Below are 20,665 nucleotides of genomic sequence, written 5' to 3' on the forward strand. Positions count from 1 at the left end.
GGGAACCTCCAGCTTCCCCACGTCTGCTTCAGCCAAAGCTGAGCGTGAGGGGGTGTTGGGGGTGGATGAGAAGCTCCACATGGCCCAGCCAGACCCCTCCGTGTCCTGGGCTGATCCCCCAGCGTGGGCAGCAGGGGAGGGGGATTCTGTCCCTGAGCCCTGCTCAGGTCAGACCCCACCTGCAGAGCTGCTCCAGATGTGGAGCTGCTGGAGAGAGTCCAGAGGAGTCCAGGAGATGCTCCAAGGGCTGGAGCCAGGCTGGGAGAGCTGGGGGTGTTCATCTGGAGAAGAGAAGGCTCCAGAGAGACCTCAGAGCCCCTTGCAGGGCCTAAAGGGGCTCCAGGAGAGCTGGAGAGGGACTTGGGACAAGGGATGGAGGGACAGAACACAGGGAATGGCTTTCACTGCCAGAGGGCAGGGATGGATGGGATATTGGGCAGGAATTGTTCCCTGTGAGGGTGTGAGGCCCTGGCACAGGGTGCCCAGAGAAGCTGTGGCTGCCCCTGGATCCCTGGAAGTGTCCAAGGCCAGGCTGGATGGGGCTTGGAGCAGCCTGGGATACTGAGAAGTGTCCCTGCCCATGGCAAGGGATGGAACGAGATGAGCTTTAAGGTTCTTCTAACCCAAACCGTTCTACAATTCTATGAATGATTCCCAAAATAAGGTTTTTGAAAGGCTATTACTAAAATAAAACTTTGCCATAAAACATTCAGCCCGTATTTCTGTTCTTTTTTGAGAACTTCCCACTGTGTTGCTGGTTCTACATTGCTAAAATTCAGTAAATCCCTCAGCAGAAGCAGTTTTTCATGTGCTGACAGATCTGAACTCATCTCGAGCTCGTGACAGCGAACAGGCAGCTGTGGAGTCCACAGCAATGACTAATTAGCTAAAACAGTGCTTTTGATCACCTTTAGATGTCACATACCCTCTTAATTTGCATTTTCAATTTATTAAAACACTTCCCCCCACTAAGAGTGCTTTAAACAGTCACATTGAAAGTATTTCTGAAGCAAGAAAGGGCTTGATCAGCCAGGACTTCACAATCACAAAGCAAAAATGGGTAAAGCTTAAAATACTTCTGTCTTCACTCATTGGACTGGGGTAGTTTCTGATCTTAGACAGTTTCAGATGAAACATTCAGATTCAGATCTAACAGTGGGTAACCATGCAAAGGGAGGAAATTTGTTCTCCATCTCCAGTACAAGTTTCTGCATCTTTCTGTGCACGTTTGGTTCAGTGTTTGGTTCAGGCCAGGTCAGGACATTCTCCTGACACTGCTGTGCCAGGCAGCTCCAGCTTCATCCCATTCCCAAATTCCAGAGACCTAAAGGCGGAAGATAGAAATTACTTTGGGGTATAACTTAAGTTTCACCATTGCCAGGGACACCCCGACAGGGCCTGGCTGGGGTGGAGCCGGTGCGAGAATTTCCCCAGCCTGGGCCCACCCGCCGTGCCGGGCAGCCGGACAACGCGGACGCCGCGCTCACGGCCGGTTCTGCCTCATAGTTTTTAATTTCTCCTTCAACTCCGGCTTTAATTCCGCCTTTAATTCCTTTTTCCGCGCCCTCCCTCAGCGCCCGCCTCAGGGACGAGCCAGGACCCCTCCCCCGCGGGCTGCCCTCACCGCGCCTGCCCGAGCGCAGCGCGCCCGCCGCGCCGCCGCCGCCACAGGCACCCCGCCGGGCAGCCCGCGCGCGGGGGGCCTTCCGGCAGCCAAAGGAGACGGGGCGTACCAAGGGTGATGTGGGCGGGGCCGGTGCTGCGGGATGGACGTGGTTCTGCTCGCCGCCGCTGCTGTGCTGCTCGCCGTCCTTCTCTTCTTCGCCACCCGCCTCCGCGGCCAAGCCAGGGCAGGTGGGTCGCGGCGCTGAGGGGATCGGCCGGGCCTCCCTCGCCCCCCCCCGCGGCCCGTTCCGGTGGGCGCGGCCCTGCTCTCTGCCGGGTCCGCACGCGCGGGGTGGGGGGGCGCGTTTCTCGGGAGCCGCCAGGGGGCGCCGCGCCTCGGGCGGCCCCCGAGGGGGACCCGCCATGTTGGGGGGAGTGGGGGTTTTGGGGGGTCCCGAGGGGTTTTGGGGTGTCCCAGGGAGGGTTCCGGGGGTGTCCCGGCTTCTTAGCCCCCCCCTCCGTCCGGGCTGCCCCGCAGGAAGCGGGGTGGGGGCGCCGAGGCCTAGTGCCGCTGCTGTTGGGGGTTCCCCCGGCCTGAGGCGGCCCCCAGGGTGAGGGGCGCCGGGTTGGAAGTCTGAGTTCTCTGTCGGGGGTTTTGTCACGGGCTTTGGGACTGGGAAGGTGTTCCTGAGGTTCCTGCAAATGAGGGGGGAATGGAGAGCAGATCCCGAAGGCTTGGGATCAGGGATGGAGGCCTGTCACGAATGGTGTCCCCCAGGGTTCTGTACTTAGTGTTTGTAACGTGTTTAGCAGAGACTTGGACAAAAGGGTCGATGCTCCCGCAGCAATTTCGCTGAGGAGACAAAACAAGCAATCGCCGATGTCTCAGAGGGTTGTGCCCCCCTTCAGAGGGACTTCGACAGGCAGGAGAGAGGAGCAGAAAGAAACCTGAAGTTAAGCACAGCGCGGTTCAGCGTCCTGCACGGGGGGAGGAACAACCCTGAGCACTGGCGGACTCTGGGGTCTGCCTTCATGGGAAGGACCTGGGTGTCCTGGTCACAGCGAGCTGTCCCCGAGCCGGCAGCGTTCCCTTGTGCCAGCAGTGTTCCCTTGTGCCAAGAAGGCCAAGGGGATCCCGGGATGCGAGCATTTCCAGCTGGTCAGGGAGTGATCCTGCCCCTCTGCTCAGCCCTGGGAGGCACATCCCGGCTGCTGTGTCCAGCTCTGGCTCCTCAGACAGGAAGGACCTGCAGTGGGTCCAGCAGAGACTGTGAGGATGATGAAAGAGCCAGAGCATTCCCTGACCAGGAAAGGCTGAGGGAGTTCAGCTTGGCTGTTCAGCCTGGAGAAAACTGAGACTTCACCCACGTCCATCAGTGTCTGCAGGGAGGGCTCCGAGCTGGGCCCAGGCACAAGAGGAACAGGCAGGAACTGATGTCCAGGAAGCTCCACCTGAACATGAGGAAGAATTTCTTTACTGGGAGCACTGGAAAAGCTTGCCCAGAGAGGGAGGCTGCAGAGTCTCCAGATTCCAGAGCTATTTCAGAGCTGTCTGGACTCAATCCTGTGTCATGTCCCACTTCTGCTCCTTTTCCACCTCACCCGGTGCAGTCCTGGCATTGTGGGAAGCAGGTGGATGATGCAGCACCTCCAGCCCTGTGTCACTGCTGAGCAGTTTTAGATCAGAGAATCATCTGGGCTGGGAAAAAAAAAAAAATAAATTTTAAAATCACTGAGTCCAACCATAACCAACACTGCCAATTCCACTGTGGTGGAAGTGACCTTATGTGGGTGGGAATTGAGTGTTGTGGGAAGGAGTCAGGTGTGGCTGTGAACTCACTGACCTTGTCGTGTTCTCACAGTGGAAGGAGTGAGATTGTTTGGCTGTCATGTGTCAAATTAAGGTGTTTAGCCAGTACAAACTAAACTCATGGTCAATACCTCCACAGATTTTGGGGATATGAGGTGTTTTGGGCTTAGAATTTGTATTATTTTTCTTTTGGGGGGAGTTGCTATGATAATTTTTAATTAAGAGGAAAATCCACCACACCTTTAGTACAAACACAGTCAGTGCAGTACTGGGCTGGTAAGGGATCTGTGTTAAAAGCAGATTTCAGTGATAATAATTAAATTTTCCAAAACAGTCCTCACACACCTGTGCTTCCACAGACCTGGTCTAAATCTTTCTCTTGGAAAGGTTTAGGAACTGATGCAATTTCATTGAATTCCTATGAACAAAGAGATGAACTTTTGGTAAAAGTGAGGGATGCACGTCCTGGAGAAATCATTTCCTGTGCTTCACTCCTGTCATGATTTCAATAAATCAGGGGCTGTGGGGCTTGAGAGGATTTCTTTTCTCTTCAAGCATTCAAAGTTCTAAATTGGAGCCCAAACATTTGTTTTAAATAGTGTGAATTATTTAAAAAAATAATTTAAAAAAAGCTTTAATACTGATTTTGAGCAAGTTGGTTAAAGTTCACTTTCATTCAGGACAATTTAATCATGTTGAAGCCTTTTCCAGTGGTAACTTTTTGACACTTCCAACTTGGTCATGTTTTTTTTTTTACTGTGGTTTTTAGATATTTTTTACTGTTATATATTGTTTTCTGTCATGATAAAACCCTTCAGAGAATTTCAGCTGCTGGGGATGACTTTGTTCACAACAGAAGTTACTCTTCAGAACCACTGGGACTGTGGTGTGTTTAATAGCCACAAAATTTAGTTTTAAGCAGGAATTTGCTTTCCTATTCCATTTGCTTAGGTGGAAAATGGAAGTTTCCACAATTCTGCCAATAAATCCGTGTTGCCACCTGGAAAGGACTTGAAACCAGGAGCACTGGATCTAAAGAAGTGGTGGGAGCTCTCACCTTTTCTTGTTAACATGCAGTGATTGGGGCTGCAGTTTTCTTTTGTGTTGTCTTGTGGAAATTTGCTTTTAAAAATGTTCAAGCTTGGCTGCCTTAGGGAGCTGAGGCTCAGGAGAGGTAAATCCTGTACCTTTGTATTTTCTTTGAAAGGTCACTAGGAGCAGCACGTTGTTTTGGCAGGGTCATGTCTGGACTTGTTCTACTGAAAATGAAAAAAAAAAAAGTGTCATTTCTTGATTTTACACGTGGTTTTCATCTCTCTTTGTGATAACCTGCACTGGGCCAAAGCACCTCCCCAGGAAGCTGCCACCTATTGAATTTTGAATCCCTTTTTGAGTTTCAGAGGTTTTTCCTGGAGGCAGAAGGTGCTGGATGGTGCCACCACGTGTGAGGCTGCAGCAGGTGGAGCTGTGTCCCTCCAGACCTGCCAGCCCAGGTGTCACCTGCTCATCTGATGGAACTGAGAGGAAGGTGCTGTGATGAGCAAGGGGCTGCTTCTCTAGAAAAGCATCTCTGCTGTAAGCAAAAGTTTGAATAATTTCGTGAAGGGGCAGATTTCTACCTGGAGAGTGTAAAATTATTCCATGGGTTTTTTTGCAGTGGTGATTCACATCCAGTGAAGGAGAGATTTCTGCTTGCAGGGCCCGGTTCTGTTCTCTCTGCCTTTGGGAAGGAGACACAACCAGAATCTCAGAGCTGCCGCTGTGCCCTGGCTGACAAGTCAGCTGAAATAATCTCCTGCCTGCACTGATGCTTCCTGAACACTGAGGCAGAGCTGCTGTGCCCAGCACAAAAATATTCTTGTGTTCTGAGGGTTGAGTCACACCCTGGAGACCACAGCTTCAACTACAAACTGAGCCCACTGTGTCCATTTCCCAGACAGCTGTTGAGTGTTTTGTTTGTACTGCCTGTTAATTTGAGGGGTTTATCTCATTAATTCAGTCTGGCCTGCCAATCTGCAAAGCTTATGGATGGCTTGTCTCACCTCTTTAATGCTGGCCATTAGTTTTCACTCAGATGGCTGTGGATCAAGGCTAATTAGTGCTTGTGTGACTAATCTCTGCATGATCTGACTAGCCTGGGGTGCCACTGCTGAGACCTGCAGCTCCAGGAAAGTGAAGAGATGTGTTCAGATAAATGCAGCAGCCAAACCCCGCCCTCTGTTGCGGGAGGAGGTGAAAAAAATCCCAGCAGGGCCAGACCCCAGAGCAAATCGTTCCTGAGCTCAGATCTGATGGTCAGCCCCAAGAAAAGGGAAAAGTGATTTTTTAAGTGCATCCTCTGTTCTGTGAAGCCTCCCCTGTGTGTGGCATCAGTGTGTGACACAGCTCAGGGGGAGGGAGAGCACAGCTGAACTTCCAGCGTTCTGCAGCAAATGCTGTGTCTGGAGTCACGCAGGCAGAGCCCTGACCCCTGAGGGAGCAGGTCCAGATGTGTTACAGCAGAGCAAATGAGGATTTTCTCCTCCTCCTGCGAAGGACAGGGAGAAATGCAATGAGTACCATTCATGTTTTCCAAATCCCTGCCCTGTGAGTGCTTGGCAGGCGGGCGATGTAGAATGCTGGAGTCAGAAAAAGTTGGAAAAGTCCTCTGAGATCATCCAGTCCAACCATTCCCCCAGCATGGCCAAGGCCACCACTGCCCCACGTCCCTGAGTGCCACATCCACACAGTTTTGAATTCCCCCAGGGATGGGGACTCCAGCACTGTCCTGGGCAGCTGTGCCAGGCCTGGAGAGCCCGTAACATAAAGAAATTTTCCTAAATATCCAATCTGAACCTCCCCTGGCCCAGCCTGAGCTGTTCCCTCTCCTCCTGTCCCTGTTCCCTGCGAGCAGAGCCCGACCCCCCCAGCTGTCCCCTCCTGGCAGGGAGTTGTGCAGAGCCAGAAGGGCCCCCTGAGCCTCCTCTTCTCCAGGCTGAGCCCCTTTCCAGCTCCCTCAGCAGCTCCTGGGGCTCCAGACCCTTCCCCAGCTCCGTTCTCTTCCCTGGACTCTCCCCAGCCCCTCAAGATCTTTTTGTGAGGGGCCCAGAAGTGCCCCCAGCACTGGAGGTGCCCCAGCAGTGCCAGCACAGGGGACGGGCACTGCCCTGGCCCTGCTGCCACAAGCCAGGTGCTGCTGGCTCATGTTCAGCCAGCTGTGTGCTGCTGAAAAGAATCTGCACTCAGGAGAAATATTTTAGGGACTGGAAGGAAAAAAAAAGCTTCATTGAAACGTTTCCTACTAAATGACAATTCACAGTGGTTTGGTGTCTTCTGTTAATGTGCACATTTTGGAGATGTGACAAATATTGTCCAGTAGCTGCCCTGTGTGTTTGACCATGATATGGGTCGGGTTTGGTGGGGTTTAGTGCATCCTGAGCCCAGTCCACACTGGTCACTTGGAGGAATTACTGAGTCTCCTGCAGAGAATTAAATGGAGAAAAGCAAAGAGCTTGGTTCACATATTTTTCCCTGTGAGGGTTGAGCTCTTCGGTTTGAAATAAATACACGGCTTATAAATAGATTCCTCTTTCATAAAATGCAAAGCAGTCTCTGTTTCACAGGACAACAGGAACCAAAACCAGAATGAATGAGTGCTGGAACTGCACAGCTGAGCTGCTGGGCAGGACCATCTTGGGAATTACTGAAGCTTGCAGGTGAAAGGATGCTGAGGTTTGAATTGCAGCACATCTCAAGGACTTGGGAAGGGAAATACTGCATTTGTACAAAAAGCTTTTTGCAGAGCTTTTTTTGGCATTTATCAGTGTCCAAGAAGTAATCTGCTGCTCTGCTTCTTTGGGAAATGTTTCCTGTAGCATTCCAAATAAGCTGTGAGTGGGACTGGGCAAGCCTTGAAGCAGCGTGATGGCATCTCTGGAGCCTGCACTCCGATTTCTCACAGCCCTGTTCTGTCTGCAGGGCTGGATGGGACAGGAGGGTGACAGCAGTGTGGCAGGGCGGTGACTCAGTTCCAAATGTCACAGCGTGTTGGGGCTGGAGTTGTGGGGGCCTGCTGGCATCCCTGTGACATCTCTGCTGCAGCAGCAGCTGCTGAGGGCTCTGCTGGCCAAGGCTGCCCCAGGTGGCTCTGCTGTGCAGCCCTCCCGAGCTCGGGGCTGCAGCTGTGTCCTTATCGGCCCCAAAGTCAACGCTTTGAAGGCTGAGATACCCGAGGTGAGCTGCAGGCACACCTTTGGTGCTGCACAGGTACAGATAACGAATCCCTTTTTCTGATGGGAGATATGCTAATAGGAGTTGTTTTAGGAAGGCATTGTTTGGATCAGGGGATGCTGCAGACTTGGCACAGTGTGCAGAGTGTTTTGTGCTCCTGCTGGGACGCAATATAAACCAGCAGATCACAAAATAGACGGGTCCTGAGTTGGAGTGAGTAGTTCTGCAGTTTTATACGAGACCATTTGAATATTTGCCTGGATTAAGGCTTTAAAGTTAATACTTTGCAGAATTGAGTGGGTAACAAATATTGGTTAGGCTTATCAGCAGAATATGCAAGGCAGGTATCAAGGATGATGATATTTTACCATTACCTTTTTTTTTTTTTTTTTGCACTGTTGCCATAGTTAAAAGCAACAGGGAGCCTCAAAAAAAACCCAAAAACCAAAACAAAATCTGAGAGTTTTCTGTGGAAGACTTCTGAAATGAACCCACTGGTCAGTTCCATCCTCCCAGCTGCTCCTGTTAGGATAGTCTTCATTTGCCAGATCTTAATTAGTAACTGCAGCATATGCAGAGATGATGGTAGTGAGAGCTGCAGTGACCCTTAATGTCCTGTTTGTACCTAGCTGTGTTTTGGGGAGTTTAAATCAGCGGGATAGATGAAGTTACCCCTTAACTGTGTTTATTTCAGCTGTAATTTGTGATCCTTGTTTGCTCTTCAGGTTTTGTTTCATGTGTAATGATTTACATATTCCTCTCTGAAACATTCAGGCTCTGAGGTTTCAATAGACGAATCTACGTTACACAAATACAAATTAAAATAAAAATTAAAAAAAATCAGAAAGAAAACCACACTTTTGGGTCCTTGCTGTTTGGCAGCTCAGAAACGGAGGCAGAAGGGAAAGTCAGCTTTAATAGGAATATTTTCTTTCCTTCTTGCAGCTGACGAGGAGCACCAGCAGAATGTGGCAGCAGCAGCAGCAGTGGCAGGGGCCAGGCCCCGGCCCCACGGCGAGGAACGAGCAGAGGGGATGCCCAGGCGCCGCAGGACCATGGGGAACAGGCTGATGGCCCAGAGGAGAGCCCAGCAGGCAGAGGAGTGGCTGGAAGGTAACACTGGCTTCATCTTGCAGGCATTGGAACAAACCTTCACAGCAGGGGAAGGGGTGCAGCTGCCTCCTGGAGGAAGATGCTTGAGTTTTTCAAGTAAAAAAATATTTACAGTTTGACCATAATCTCTCCCTACTCCCTTTTCTCTGTGTACCCCTTTTAACCTCTGCCTCCTCCTGAGGTGAATCCTGGCTATTTGTGGCACCAGACTTTTCACATCCTTCCTAAAAACTTTTGTATTTCCTGCTTAGCCATGCATGGAATTAAATTAAATTTGGGAAAACAAAATCCACACCCTTCATTGAATAACAAGCTGTAGTAAATTACTGATTTCTTTTGAAATATTAATTCCCAATGTAATTTCTGCAAAATGTGGAGTTTTCTCTCCAAGGAGCCATCCAGGTGGTGGGTCAGGATAAAGTGCATTACCTGGAGATCACCACAGACTGCAGCATTTTGCCAGCAGGCTGTTGACAGTGTGTTGTGTAAATCCTGTGCTGGATTTACAGTTCACAGCTACATTCCTGTGGTGTGGTCGTAGACGAAAATACAGGGAGAAATAACCTCTTTCTACACCCTGTAAGTATAATTCCCTTTTCTGGTGAAGCTTCACACATTATTCTCTTTATTGCTGGAGAGATGAGATCACCATGATTCACCCCCCTGCATTCTTTCTACTTTCAGATCGTGGGTGAAGTGTTCAGGCTTTGCTGTGGGCTTTGCTGCACTGGAGTTTGCAGTGCAGATCAGGGGGTGTGTGTGTGTGTGTGTGTGTGGTGTGCAGGAGGTGAAAGCACTGAGCACACACCCCTGGGACACCTTCAGTAGGGACTGTTTGCACTTTGTTCAGCTTTTCCTGCCTTGCAGTTGGTAGGAAGCCTCACTTTGGCAGGTGAATGTGCTTTTCCAGCTAATTATGTTCAGCGGTTTCACAGATGGAGAATGGACAGGTGTGAACTTTTCAACTTTGGCTATTTCTTCTTGTGTGATAACATCCTGGAAAGAAAATGGAATCTAAAAATACTTGGTTTCCAGCTCCAGACATCAAAAGTTTGAATGCTGAGGGCCGACAGTGAAGCTGTCAAAGCAAATGGCTCATCTTATCTAATCTTACTTTGTCACTTTAGCAATAGAAGAATCTGTGTCATTGGGCTTTATAAATAATTCTTTTGCAGCTTTCTGTACATCAGAAAGTGCTGCTGCTTTTGCATGAAGTTCCCTTTGAAATGACATGCCTTCTTTTATTTGTTTCCTCTAATTTCTTACCCAAATTAAAACAGCTTCTTGCTCACTGCTTCTGTTTTGTGCTGCTTCTGTGGGCTGTTTTATTCATATTTTCGGATGGTTTTTCCAAGTGGCTGAGCACAGGTGCACAGCAGGAACAGCAAAGCCTTTGGAGACTTGAGCAGAGGAGCTGTGGAGAGAAGCATCTGTCCCTGATTCCCCAGCACTGAGGTGCTCAGTGGCCATTATTAATTGGGATTAGCCACCCTCTGTGCTGCAAATCCTTCAGCCTGGCCCTGAGCTACCTGTCTTAGTGTGAGGTTGGAGTTTTCACCTTACAAAAGGATGTGCTGCATATTTTAAAGTCCTCTCTGTGGACATGTGGCATGAGCCTGGAATCACCATGGGATTTATCCCTGTTTTTTTCATTTTCTCTGTGTCACTGCAGTATAGAGCAGTTCTGCCTAATTGCTGCTTGCATTTGAACCAGCTGGAATAGCAAGTTCTCTCCACAGCAGAGTTTTGTGCTAAAGAATTTGTTAATTCCTTGGAAAGAGAGTCCAGTGCAGCACCAGGGCTGAGGAGCAAAATTATTTGGCATTTTAGATAAACACCAAACCCAAGCCAGTCTGGTTTCTCCACTCTTGCCTTATAAATGCTCTGAAAACTTCTGAACATCTGCAACTGAAGTAGATTTTTTTATTTATTTGTTTGAATTTGTTGCAGTGTTTTACTGGTAAATTTCTGTTCTGTGTGTGGAATTTCCACTCTGGGCCTGTGCTGCACTTCAGGCAAAGCTGCCTGATCCTTCTCTGTGTCACTGATTTCTTCCAAGAATTGATTCCTTCACCAACCCATCGCTGCAAGAAACTGAGCCCTGGCCTCAGGGAGGGTGTGAGGATGGCCTGACCATCCCTGTGTCCCTGTAATGGTCACAGAGTGGAGTCAGGTGGGAAGTGCTGTTGCCACCAAAGAGCTCTGCCTGTTGGGAGCCAGTTCTGCTGACTTGAGGAAATGTCCCCAAAGCGGCACTTGCAGACTTTGGAGTTGTGGTTAGCATGAGGGTTTTCTGTTTTCCATTTAACAATCAGATTTCAATTCCAGAATGAGAAAGAAGCTTTGAGGGTAAAGTTGTACCCCACGGTTTTTGCTGCCTGTGCTGAGCTGCTGTCTTTGTGCCAGGACTCAAATCTCCCACAGAGGAATGGAGGAGGAAAATCAACCCCAAACCCTGGGCACCGAGATCAAAACTTTGAAAACTTAATTGTCCTTTCCGTAGCTTAAATCTTACTTGTAGGTCTGGACAAGGAGTCATTTAATACAGAGATAGTAAATGATTATTTGCAATATTCAAATCTACACCCATTGCTAGTGGAGCTAAACCAAGTTGTATTTCTTTAGCTTTCTGGGGTAGCTAACTAAATTAGTTACAGATTGTCACGGACAGACAGTAGTGCAGCAACAAATATCTTCACTTTCCTCCCAGGAGGAAAATCCAGCAGGTTCTGGGTTCCTGATTCCCTGGATCCCTGTGGGCTGTGCCGTGGGACAGGCCCAGGGAGGTGCCCACCCTGCCTCAGGTCACCGAGCAATGTTCCTCAGTGGGGATTGAGTGGAGGTCACCTGTCAGGAGAGCATCAGCCCCTACAAATACCCTCTGATGACCAAAGATTGCTGGGAGATGCTTCTCCTTGGTGACAAAGTGCTTCTCAAAATGTCTGAGACCCCTGAGCTGTTCCACCAGCGTGACTGTCAGGCTGGCTTTAGAAAAATGGTTTTGATTGCCTTAAATTGCCCAATTTAATTCCAGCCACAACACTCCTGCCTTTCTTGCAGCCCTCTGCAATCTGGGAGTCTTGTTAAAAGCCTCTGTGCTCTGCACACTGGAGCAGGGTGGAAAAGGAGTCTGGAAGGAGAGTTGTGTATTCATGTGGTTAGGTTGAGATCCCAGCTAGCAGACTTAATTAACTCTGCGTGTCTTAATTTAAATTGAACCCAGACAGAGGTGGCTTTGTGGGCTGGCTACAGCCAAGATGAAAATGCTGCAAGGCATAAATGGGTGAGGATTTCAAGCATTAATCATTTGGGGCAAGAGAGGCCAAGCTAAACAGTGGGAGAAGGGGATAAATTGGAGTGGGACTGAAGGTTGTTTGGGGCATGGGGTAGTGTAAATAAATAGCATTACCCATTTCCAATTTCAAATTCCTTTTATTTACCATCTAAGGAGGGTGTGCTCGGCTCTTGTTTTTGCCTGACTGATGCTTTGAGTGCATCCACTTGGATTCTATTCACTTCTGGGTAGACATAAGGGTGTTCTTTTGAGAGCTTCTACTTGGTTGCTGATCATGTGCAGAAAAAACACTTGTCCAGCTCTCAAGTTGTGCTTGACTCCCCAAACCTGCTCCTTGTCCTTGAACACTGCAGAGAGCTCAGAGGTGAACAAAGTGCTTCTCTTGAGACTGCATTTTGGAGCAGCAAGTGACCCACCCATCTGATACTTACATCAAAAATGTAATTTCCTCTTGAGTGACAAGAAACTCACGAGGGTGAAATAATGACAGGTACAGTTGGGTTGTCTTGATCCAGCTGTGGTAAAAATAATGAAGGGTGAGGGTTTTCTGTCACTTGGAGATGCATTTCTGGCCAAAACTTTGCTGCTGTTGATGTGAGGGAGAGAGAAACTGGTGATTATAACTGCCCTAAATCACGGTGTGGTGAGCAAGAAACAGATTTGTTTAAGAAATGCCAGCACTTTCCAAAGTGTCCCACAGAACAGGGACCACTGGGTAATGCTCTGGGTCTCCTGGGTGAAAAAAAGAGGCAGAAGGGAAGGATGAGGCAGAAGAGCCTCAGCAGCCCAGTCCGTTTCCAGGGAGTGTTTCTCAAGGGTTTGATTTTGAGAGATGCTCATTTTCACATCTTCAGAACGGCCTCTCTGACTTGCTGCAAAATGCATTACCAAAAAATGGGGCTTGGTGTGGATCTTTGTTTCTGGTTTGGTTTTTTTAACAAACAGAAAGTAAGGACTCCCTCAGAGAAATAATCTGGTTTTATCAGATTGCTTTTATTATTTACCCCAATCCATGGGCTTTCTATTTCTGGCAGCAACATAAAACTCCAAGAGGTTTAAACATCCCAACATGGCTTTTCTCTGAGCTTTTAGCATTGTTTTAGCACAAGTGTTGGAATCTCCAGTGCAGAGAACATTTGGTTAAATTATTTTATTTCTAGAGCATCAGTAATGATAAATCCAACAGCTTTTGACAGTCTGAATGCTCGAGCTTGTAAAATAAAACATGGTAAAGAAAAGTTAATGAGTGTAACATAAATGAAATCCTAAGTTCCTCTCTTCTTTTGCATGGCAAGGCTTGGAGATCAGAATCTCACGTTTTTCTTTGTAAGTGTTAATCAGTATTGGGAAAGAAAGCAAAAAACAAGGTTTTTAAAGTTTTTTAAATGATATTAATTGGGCATTTTAAAATGCCCTTTATTGCTTTGTGTGGTATCTAAGCTCAGCATTCAAATCTTGCAGCTTAAAAAAAATCTTCTATTAGTGTTTCCTGCTACGTTTTTGGGGAAAATAATATAAAAATAATTCTTCATCCCCACTGAGTGATGGATATTGTGCATAAGTTCAAAAAGAATGTGTTTGTGCTAAAATCTCTTAAAATAAGCACTTTTTCTGAGCGCTGAAAGATCTGGAAAATGTGTAAATTTAGCCCCAGTGATGTGGTCCCACGCTGTTCTTGTGAAATGGAGCTGCGTTAATTGGCGTAGTAGTTGAAATTATTTTAATGCTTAATCAGTAGGAAAACCTTTCTAGTACAGTTAAACTTTGACTAATATCCCAAGTGGTGAATCAAAAGTCAGTTTTGCCTTGCTGCTACTCATCCAGTGAGTTTGGTGTTGTCAGAGTGCCCCCAGTGAGCGTCTGATCCCGTTCAGGCACAGACAGGCTGTGGAAGGGGGAGGGCTGTGGTTTCTCACAAATGGTTTTAGCTGAGAATAAACTTCACATTCTGCTCTAAAGGTCTGGTGTCCTTTGTTTCTGCTGCACTTTTCTGCCATAAGTGTCGCCTGCTTTTGCGGTTTCAGATTAATAAACCTTGCTCAGTTTCTAAAGTGGATAGCTACCAAATTAAATTAAAAATTAAAAGATGTAGAAATTAAGACTAGTTATTAGACTGTAATTAACCCCACCACAGGATTGTGTTACTGAGGAATGGCCACACCTTTCCAGTGGCTGATGTCACACATCTGTTGGGTATTAATTACATGTTGTTAATAACAACTTCTGCTTTTGCCTGGCATCTTTCCCCTCCTCCTTTCTCTTTCTCCTTTTGTTAGGTGCTGCATAAATAGTAAATAAGGCAGCTGGCTGTGCCCAAAGGACTTTTTGTGAGTAGCCACCTGTGCAACTCTCGTTCTTTTTCATGGATGGGAATCCATTGGCTTCACCCAAAATTTAAAAGGAAACAAGACAAGAGCAACTAGAGCAGGTTGGATGGGGCTTGGAGAAACCTGGCCTGGTGCAAGGTGGGAGTGGCAGTGGGGTTGGAATGAGATGGTCTTTAAGGTCCTTCCTAATCCAAAGAGTTCTGTGATTCTGGGATAACTAAAATACACAATGCTCATTGTTTATTTTGGAATTTTTTTCCTATTCTGTACACAGTTCAGAATTCTGCTAAATTTCTATCCTGATACAGAACATCAGCACATTTTCTAAAGTTACTGGGAAGTATTTTTAAAAAGAAGAAATTCAGACACCTATGTGACTGATGACTTTTCTCTTGTGCTGCCTCTCAGTATGTCCAAAATATCAAGGAAAAGCAAAGATTCCCTGAAGCCACCTCTCAGCTGGCCAGCTGAAAACCCCACGTTTGTGTAAAGCAGAAGATGGCACCCTGGTTGTGCTTTTGGTCTCTTGAGATGGGAACTGGCAGGACTGTTGAAATCACAGCAGGTTTGGGTTGGAATGAATGTTAAAACTCATCCAGTCCCACCCCTGCCATGGCAGGGACACCTTCCACCAGCCCAGGTTGTTCCAAACTCCATCCAGCCTGGCCTTGGACACTTCCAGGGATCCAGTGGCAGCCACAGCTTCTCTGGGAAATCCATTCCAGGCCCTCCCCAGCCTCACAGGGAAAAATTCGTTCCCAGTATCCCATCTCAGCCTGCTTTCTTTCAGTTTGAGTGCTGTCAGTGTGTGGGGTTTCCCAGCTGAGCACAGCCACAGACTGCCCAAGCACAGCACTTGGAGGGTGCTAAAGTGCTTCCAGCACCATGAACTGAACCTCCTGCATCACCCCCAAAGCTCAGGGACAGATGGAGTGCAAATCCTCATGGACTCACCCCCCCTGGAGTCTCCCAGTGTTGTCACAGCCAGGAGGGTGTGAAAAGTGACTGCTAAAAGCTGCTGAAACAATCAGTGCTTTAACAAATTGAAATAGAGAATTGCTGGCTGTGTGCAGCACCCTCGCTGCTTTTGGTGGGGTGGTTCTGCTGCAACAACAAATGGATTCAGCAAATGCTTTGAGCGTGTGTTTATGTTGCTGTCAGGTTTATTTAGTGCATATTAATTACAGCCAGCTTTAGTGCCCTGGTGACCTTTCCAGCTCTGCTGAATCATGTGCTGCGTCTGCATCCCCATCTCTGGCTTTTGATGGATGTAACTCCACACAATGCAGGAAGCTTGGAGGAAGTGGTGCTTAAGGGGTCACATCAGATGTTTTAAACAGGAGGAAAGGAATGCTCCTGAACAACAAAGGTGTGTTTGATCCAGGACTGGAGAAAAAAAAAAAAAAAAAAAGGCTTTGAAACAGTCCCTCCTTAGATTTCTGCCTCATGTCTGGCTCAGGTAATCTTAATATAGATGAAATTTGAGAAGCCCTCAGGTGGAGCAGTGTCATAGATGGTGTTTTATACTTGTGGTGTTTGCAAGGAGTAATTTTCTAAACAATAATATCAGAACTGAGCTGTTAATTTTGGAATAATAACTGCTAGTGCTAGGTGTGCTCACCCATTGTGTTTGGAACTCCCCTCGATGCTGTATTTAAAATATATATAAAGTTATTTTAAGCATCATTAAAATTATAGAAGCAACTGTGTCAGGTCTGAGTACCCATCCTCTCTCTGTGTGGTGCAGGAAGGGGGAACCCTTTTGATCATCTCAGTAATCAGACTCCAGTAATTCTCTGAAGCCCAGCTCAGCAACCAGGCTCATATTAATTCCATCTCCTGAAAACAGCTGTTATTTGAGAGCCACCTACACAGCTCTCAGATACATTTATTTCTCATGATGTCTTGGTGGTTTAACCATAGTCCTGTTCTGTGTCTTGGAATTAGTAAAACAAGAGTGTTTCCAACCTAATTCTTCGTAAAAAAAAAAAAAGAAGGGGGAGTGTCATTCATCCATATATTCTCCTTTCATAGCAGCTTTTTGGGTTCCCAAAAAAGGAGGCCAGGTGCTCTGGAGAGAGCTCCCTCCAGAAAACATCCTGGCACCAGCCCTGCCAAATCTCTTCCAGTTTGGATCTGAAGTCGGCATCGAGCAGAGCAGCACTGGGGATGCTCAAAGCACCAATTATTTCACCCAAAAAGGGGATCCATGTGTGAGGAGCTTTCATTTTGAGCCTGCCATGGCTGTGAATACGTTTGTGCAGCGAGCTGAGGATTTCTCTGGGAGCATTGAGGTCAGTCCCCAGGACTTTGGTGGGATCAAGGAGTGATTTAGACCAGCAAATACAGCAGCCAAATGTTCCTGGGCAGGGAGGAAGTGGCTGCCTTTAAAAGCTCTTCTTCCTCAGCCCCTGAGTGAGCAGAAATCCTCATTTGCACACCCTTTGAGCATAAAACTCTTTCATATTTCACTGTTGCAGAAATCATCTCTGTAAACAACCATTTGTCATACAACAGGCAAATATTTGCATGTCGTTTTCTTGCAGGCAGACCCAAGATTTGCATTTCAAGGATTTTTTTTCCCCCTCATCCCTGAAAGGTTATTTCTGTCAGGCTAGAAACAGTGGATGAGTGGGGGGTGCCTCTGAATCCCACTTTTTCAATGGATGTCTGTTGTACAAATCCTGAGGGTCGCTGGTAAGAAAGTCTCTGCAGGCCAGTGTTGAGCAGATAAATAATGACAACCATTAGCACAATTTGTGTATCAGAGAAAGTCTCTCTTTTAATTGTGGAAAGCAAGAAATATTTATGAAAAGCCTTCCTTCAAAGGATCAAGGAAATTTTTACTTCTGCCTTCACTCGAGTGTGTGTTTGCCTTGTTACTTCTGCTCTGTGGCTTTGGCAGTCTCATGTGATTTTTTTTTTCCCCTTTTTTCCATCTAAAAGGTCTTGTCTGAAGTGTGTGTGTGTCTCCTTTTCATCTGCTGCTGCTTTCCTAGGCAGCACTGAAGTTTCTCCAAGGGACTTCTGACAGATAATTTAAAATTTGTCATTTCTGAAATGTTGCAGAGGAAGAGGATGCTGAGGAGGTGCCAGAATTTCAGGTGTCTGGGAAAATTGGAGCAAAGAAGCAGAGGAAATTAGAAGAGAAACAAGCCAGGAGAGCACAGAGAGAGGTGAGTATTTCCTGCCACGTATTGAGCAGAGCCTGAACAGCTCAGCAGAGAACTGGGGATGACACAGCCCAGAAGGGCAAAGGCAGTGCCATCACTAAATGCCTGTTTTATCTTAAAAATGTAAATTCAGCTTTTGCTGGCCCAAGAAGTCTGTGGAAAACAGCATCTCATTTTCTTTCCATTCAGACTCGTGGGGAGGAGAGGAGTTAAACTCTTGAATGCTCTTTCTTGGATGCTTCCACTGCCTTCCAGCTTAATGTGAGCAGTGTCTCCCCTTAAAAATACATTGAGATCCCCATGGTGTTGGTGTAACACCCTGGGCAGCTGTGAGGAGTGGTTCAGGTGCTCTCAGGGTGTAAAAACTCGATTTTATCTGTGTTTAGCTATATTTATTGTTTTTACAGACTGGGGGAGATGGAAAGCTTTTTGCTTTTGTTAATTCCAGGGAAGCAAGAGGCTTTTCAGCCGTTTTAAGACAGCAGTTTGTGCGTTTTCCTTGGAGTTGTTCTATTTTTTTTCAGACTCTGTATTGTTCCATATGAACATTTTTAAAGCTTTTGAAATCCCAATTTGAGAATTTTAGTGTCACCTGAGGTTTAAATCTGGTGTAGTAGATGGAGAAGTTGGTAATAAACTTAATTATTGGTTATATATAAACTTCCATTATGAACCTTTTCTCACTCAGTGCTTTCATCATTTTGTTACTTTCCATACTCATTGTATTTAATTTTCCTTTTTGTTTTTTTGTGGAAAGTGTGACCAAAGTTGAATGAAGTTGGATAAGCATCAGTTGGGGGAGCGAGGAATCTTCTGTTTCATTTTAAAACAAGCTGATATTTATTTTCCCATGTAGACAGATAAATTCATTGCATGGGGCTTTTTCCCTGAAACAATCAAAGCTAAATCCTCCCTGGAATATTTTCTGCTTGTCCTCTTAATATATTTTCAAATTTAAGTATCCTGAAGAGCCTGAAAAAAAATCCTTAAAAAATACACTCAACACCCTTTTTAATTTTCCCTCATTTTGCAACAACCTCTTTGGCTTAAAAACAAAAAACAAAATTATTTAATGAAACCATTGCAGCTTTTTCTGTAGGGGATTCTGCCCAGGTAAAATGATATATTTAAATGCACTTATTTTTACAGTTTTTGTTCCAAATCAATTTTTTTTTTTTTTAATTCCTTAGGGTCCATTCTAACTAAATTTCAAGTGAGGTGAAATGGAATTCCAAGACACAACATTGCTTAACATCACTCTCATAATAAGTTCATGAGCACATTCAAAACTTAAAACAGTTACTGAGATCCAGATAAGACAAGTGAGGAGGGTAATTTCTAAATATACCACAATGTCGAGTGTGCTGCAGGGGAGGGGAAGTGAAATGATAATGGCTTTTTATTATTATTCTTTTTGATGTTTCTTTCTGAGCAGGCATCTCAAAGGTGGTAAGAAACCCCCTCATGGTATCATAATATGAAATTTTAAAATGCAGATTAAAAAAGAGTAAGGCTTGGCTTGCATCATGTTTATTTTAGGCTGAAGAAGCAGAGAGAGAAGAACGGAGGAAGCTCGAGTCAAAAAGAGAGGAGGAAAGGCGGAAAGAAGAGGAGAGAATTCGTCTGGAGGAGGAACGACAGGTGGGAATAATTGTGTTTATCTATGGAAATACTGAGCCAGGTTTGCTTTTTGGCATTTCTCTGGGAAAGTTCTGTGAGCAGGGACCTGCAGGGACCACAGGGTCTGTGCTGCTCCAGCCATGCCCAGGATTTGGAGCTCAGCACTTTGACCAGCCTAGCTCTTGAGTGTCTCCTAAGGATGGAGATTCACAACTTCCCCTGTTCCCTTCGAGCTGCCAGCTGGAACCAGCAGGACAGAAAGTGAAAGGCAGCAGCAGCAGCAGCAACTGATTTTGCAAGTGTTGTGTGAAATTGTGTGATTTCATTCTAATTCTATATATTTGCATGTGCTTCCCAATTAAAGATTCCTGAGCTGTGCATATGTTAGCAGGAGTGACCCAGAAAAACAGGTACTGCTCAATTGAAATGCTTTTGTTGAATAATTTTCATTAGTGAGGGAGGAAAACTTGACTTCAGAGCTGCTTTTTTGGTACTCAGGCCATCAGTGCTGCTGCAAGTTGTGTGGTGGAAAGGACAGAGGTGTTCTGCACAGTCCCGAGATGAAAAATTGCAGCCCCCAGCTTTCACTGTGAATTTTTTTTGGATTTTTTTGAAATTTGTGTCTCTGCTTTGTGGAGATTTATTTTAATGTGCTCTAAGTGCAGGTTGTGTAAGTGGGGTATGTTGCTGATAATATTTTAAAAAGGAAATGACAATTTTTCCTTTCCTCTGCCGTGGGCATGAAGGCAGGATAAAGCAATTTAGAAAAATAATCCATACATTAGACATACAGTGTATCCATGAGATCTTTATGTGAGTGTCCATTTAGCTCTGGGGTAATTCCCCACAAATCCTTTTCCTTCTGAACTCACAGTTCCTTTCCATCAGTAGAAGTCCTGAATTTCAGAAATTGGATGGGGGAGAATGTCAGCACTACAACATCAGGATACATAAAAATCTGAGATTTTGTAAAGCAGCTTGACCAAACTTCCAGCTGACCAATAATTCCCCAGCTTCCCTTCCAAGAGAAACATACAAATTAATGTCTTTAATATTTTCCTGAAGTTCTGAGAACTTCATATTCTTGAAACCCTGAGCAAGGAGCTGAAATGACTCCAGTGCTTTGAGGGAATTGTGAGGCACTGCCTGGACAGTGACATGAAGTGACACTGGAACTCCCAGTCCCTGGCAGGGTGGCAGCCAGCACAGCACAGCAGCTGAATTTTTAAGCAAATTCCACCTGAGCTGGGCCAACCTGTTCAGAGGAAGCTGTAGCACAGGACTGAGTTGTTCCCCTGGGATTTGACCTGGGCTTTAGCAATTTAGCTGGATTAACTCAGGCACAGTTCAAAAGTTGAGTAAAAAATAAAGGTGAAATTTCAACCAGACATCTCTTCACACAGAAATATTTATTTACCCTCTTTTAATTTTGTTTTTGTTCAGTTGAGGGTTGTGTAATTAATTTTTTGGTTGAATGAGGAAATTCTTACTTGTTTCTGGTTTAATTTGCAGT

General features: G+C 46.2%; 1 protein-coding gene across 1 annotated transcript in view; it reads left to right on the forward strand.

Moving 5' to 3' along the window:
* The first annotated feature begins 1,635 nt into the window (after window positions 1-1,635).
* DDRGK1 (DDRGK domain containing 1) overlaps window positions 1,636-20,665 on the forward strand; it is a 33,620-nt gene continuing 14,590 nt past the window's right edge. The window contains exons 1-4 of the mRNA XM_086889713.1: window positions 1,636-1,854; window positions 8,570-8,737; window positions 17,429-17,535; window positions 19,072-19,173. Of these exons, the coding sequence (XP_086745839.1) occupies window positions 1,767-1,854; window positions 8,570-8,737; window positions 17,429-17,535; window positions 19,072-19,173 (465 nt within the window). The 5' untranslated portion in view covers window positions 1,636-1,766. The remainder of the gene's footprint in view (window positions 1,855-8,569; window positions 8,738-17,428; window positions 17,536-19,071; window positions 19,174-20,665) is intronic.

Source organism: Cyanistes caeruleus, chromosome 5, assembly GCF_971803275.1.
Source record: "Cyanistes caeruleus chromosome 5, bCyaCae1.hap1.1, whole genome shotgun sequence".
In the NCBI taxonomy this organism is placed as follows: domain Eukaryota; kingdom Metazoa; phylum Chordata; class Aves; order Passeriformes; family Paridae; genus Cyanistes; species Cyanistes caeruleus.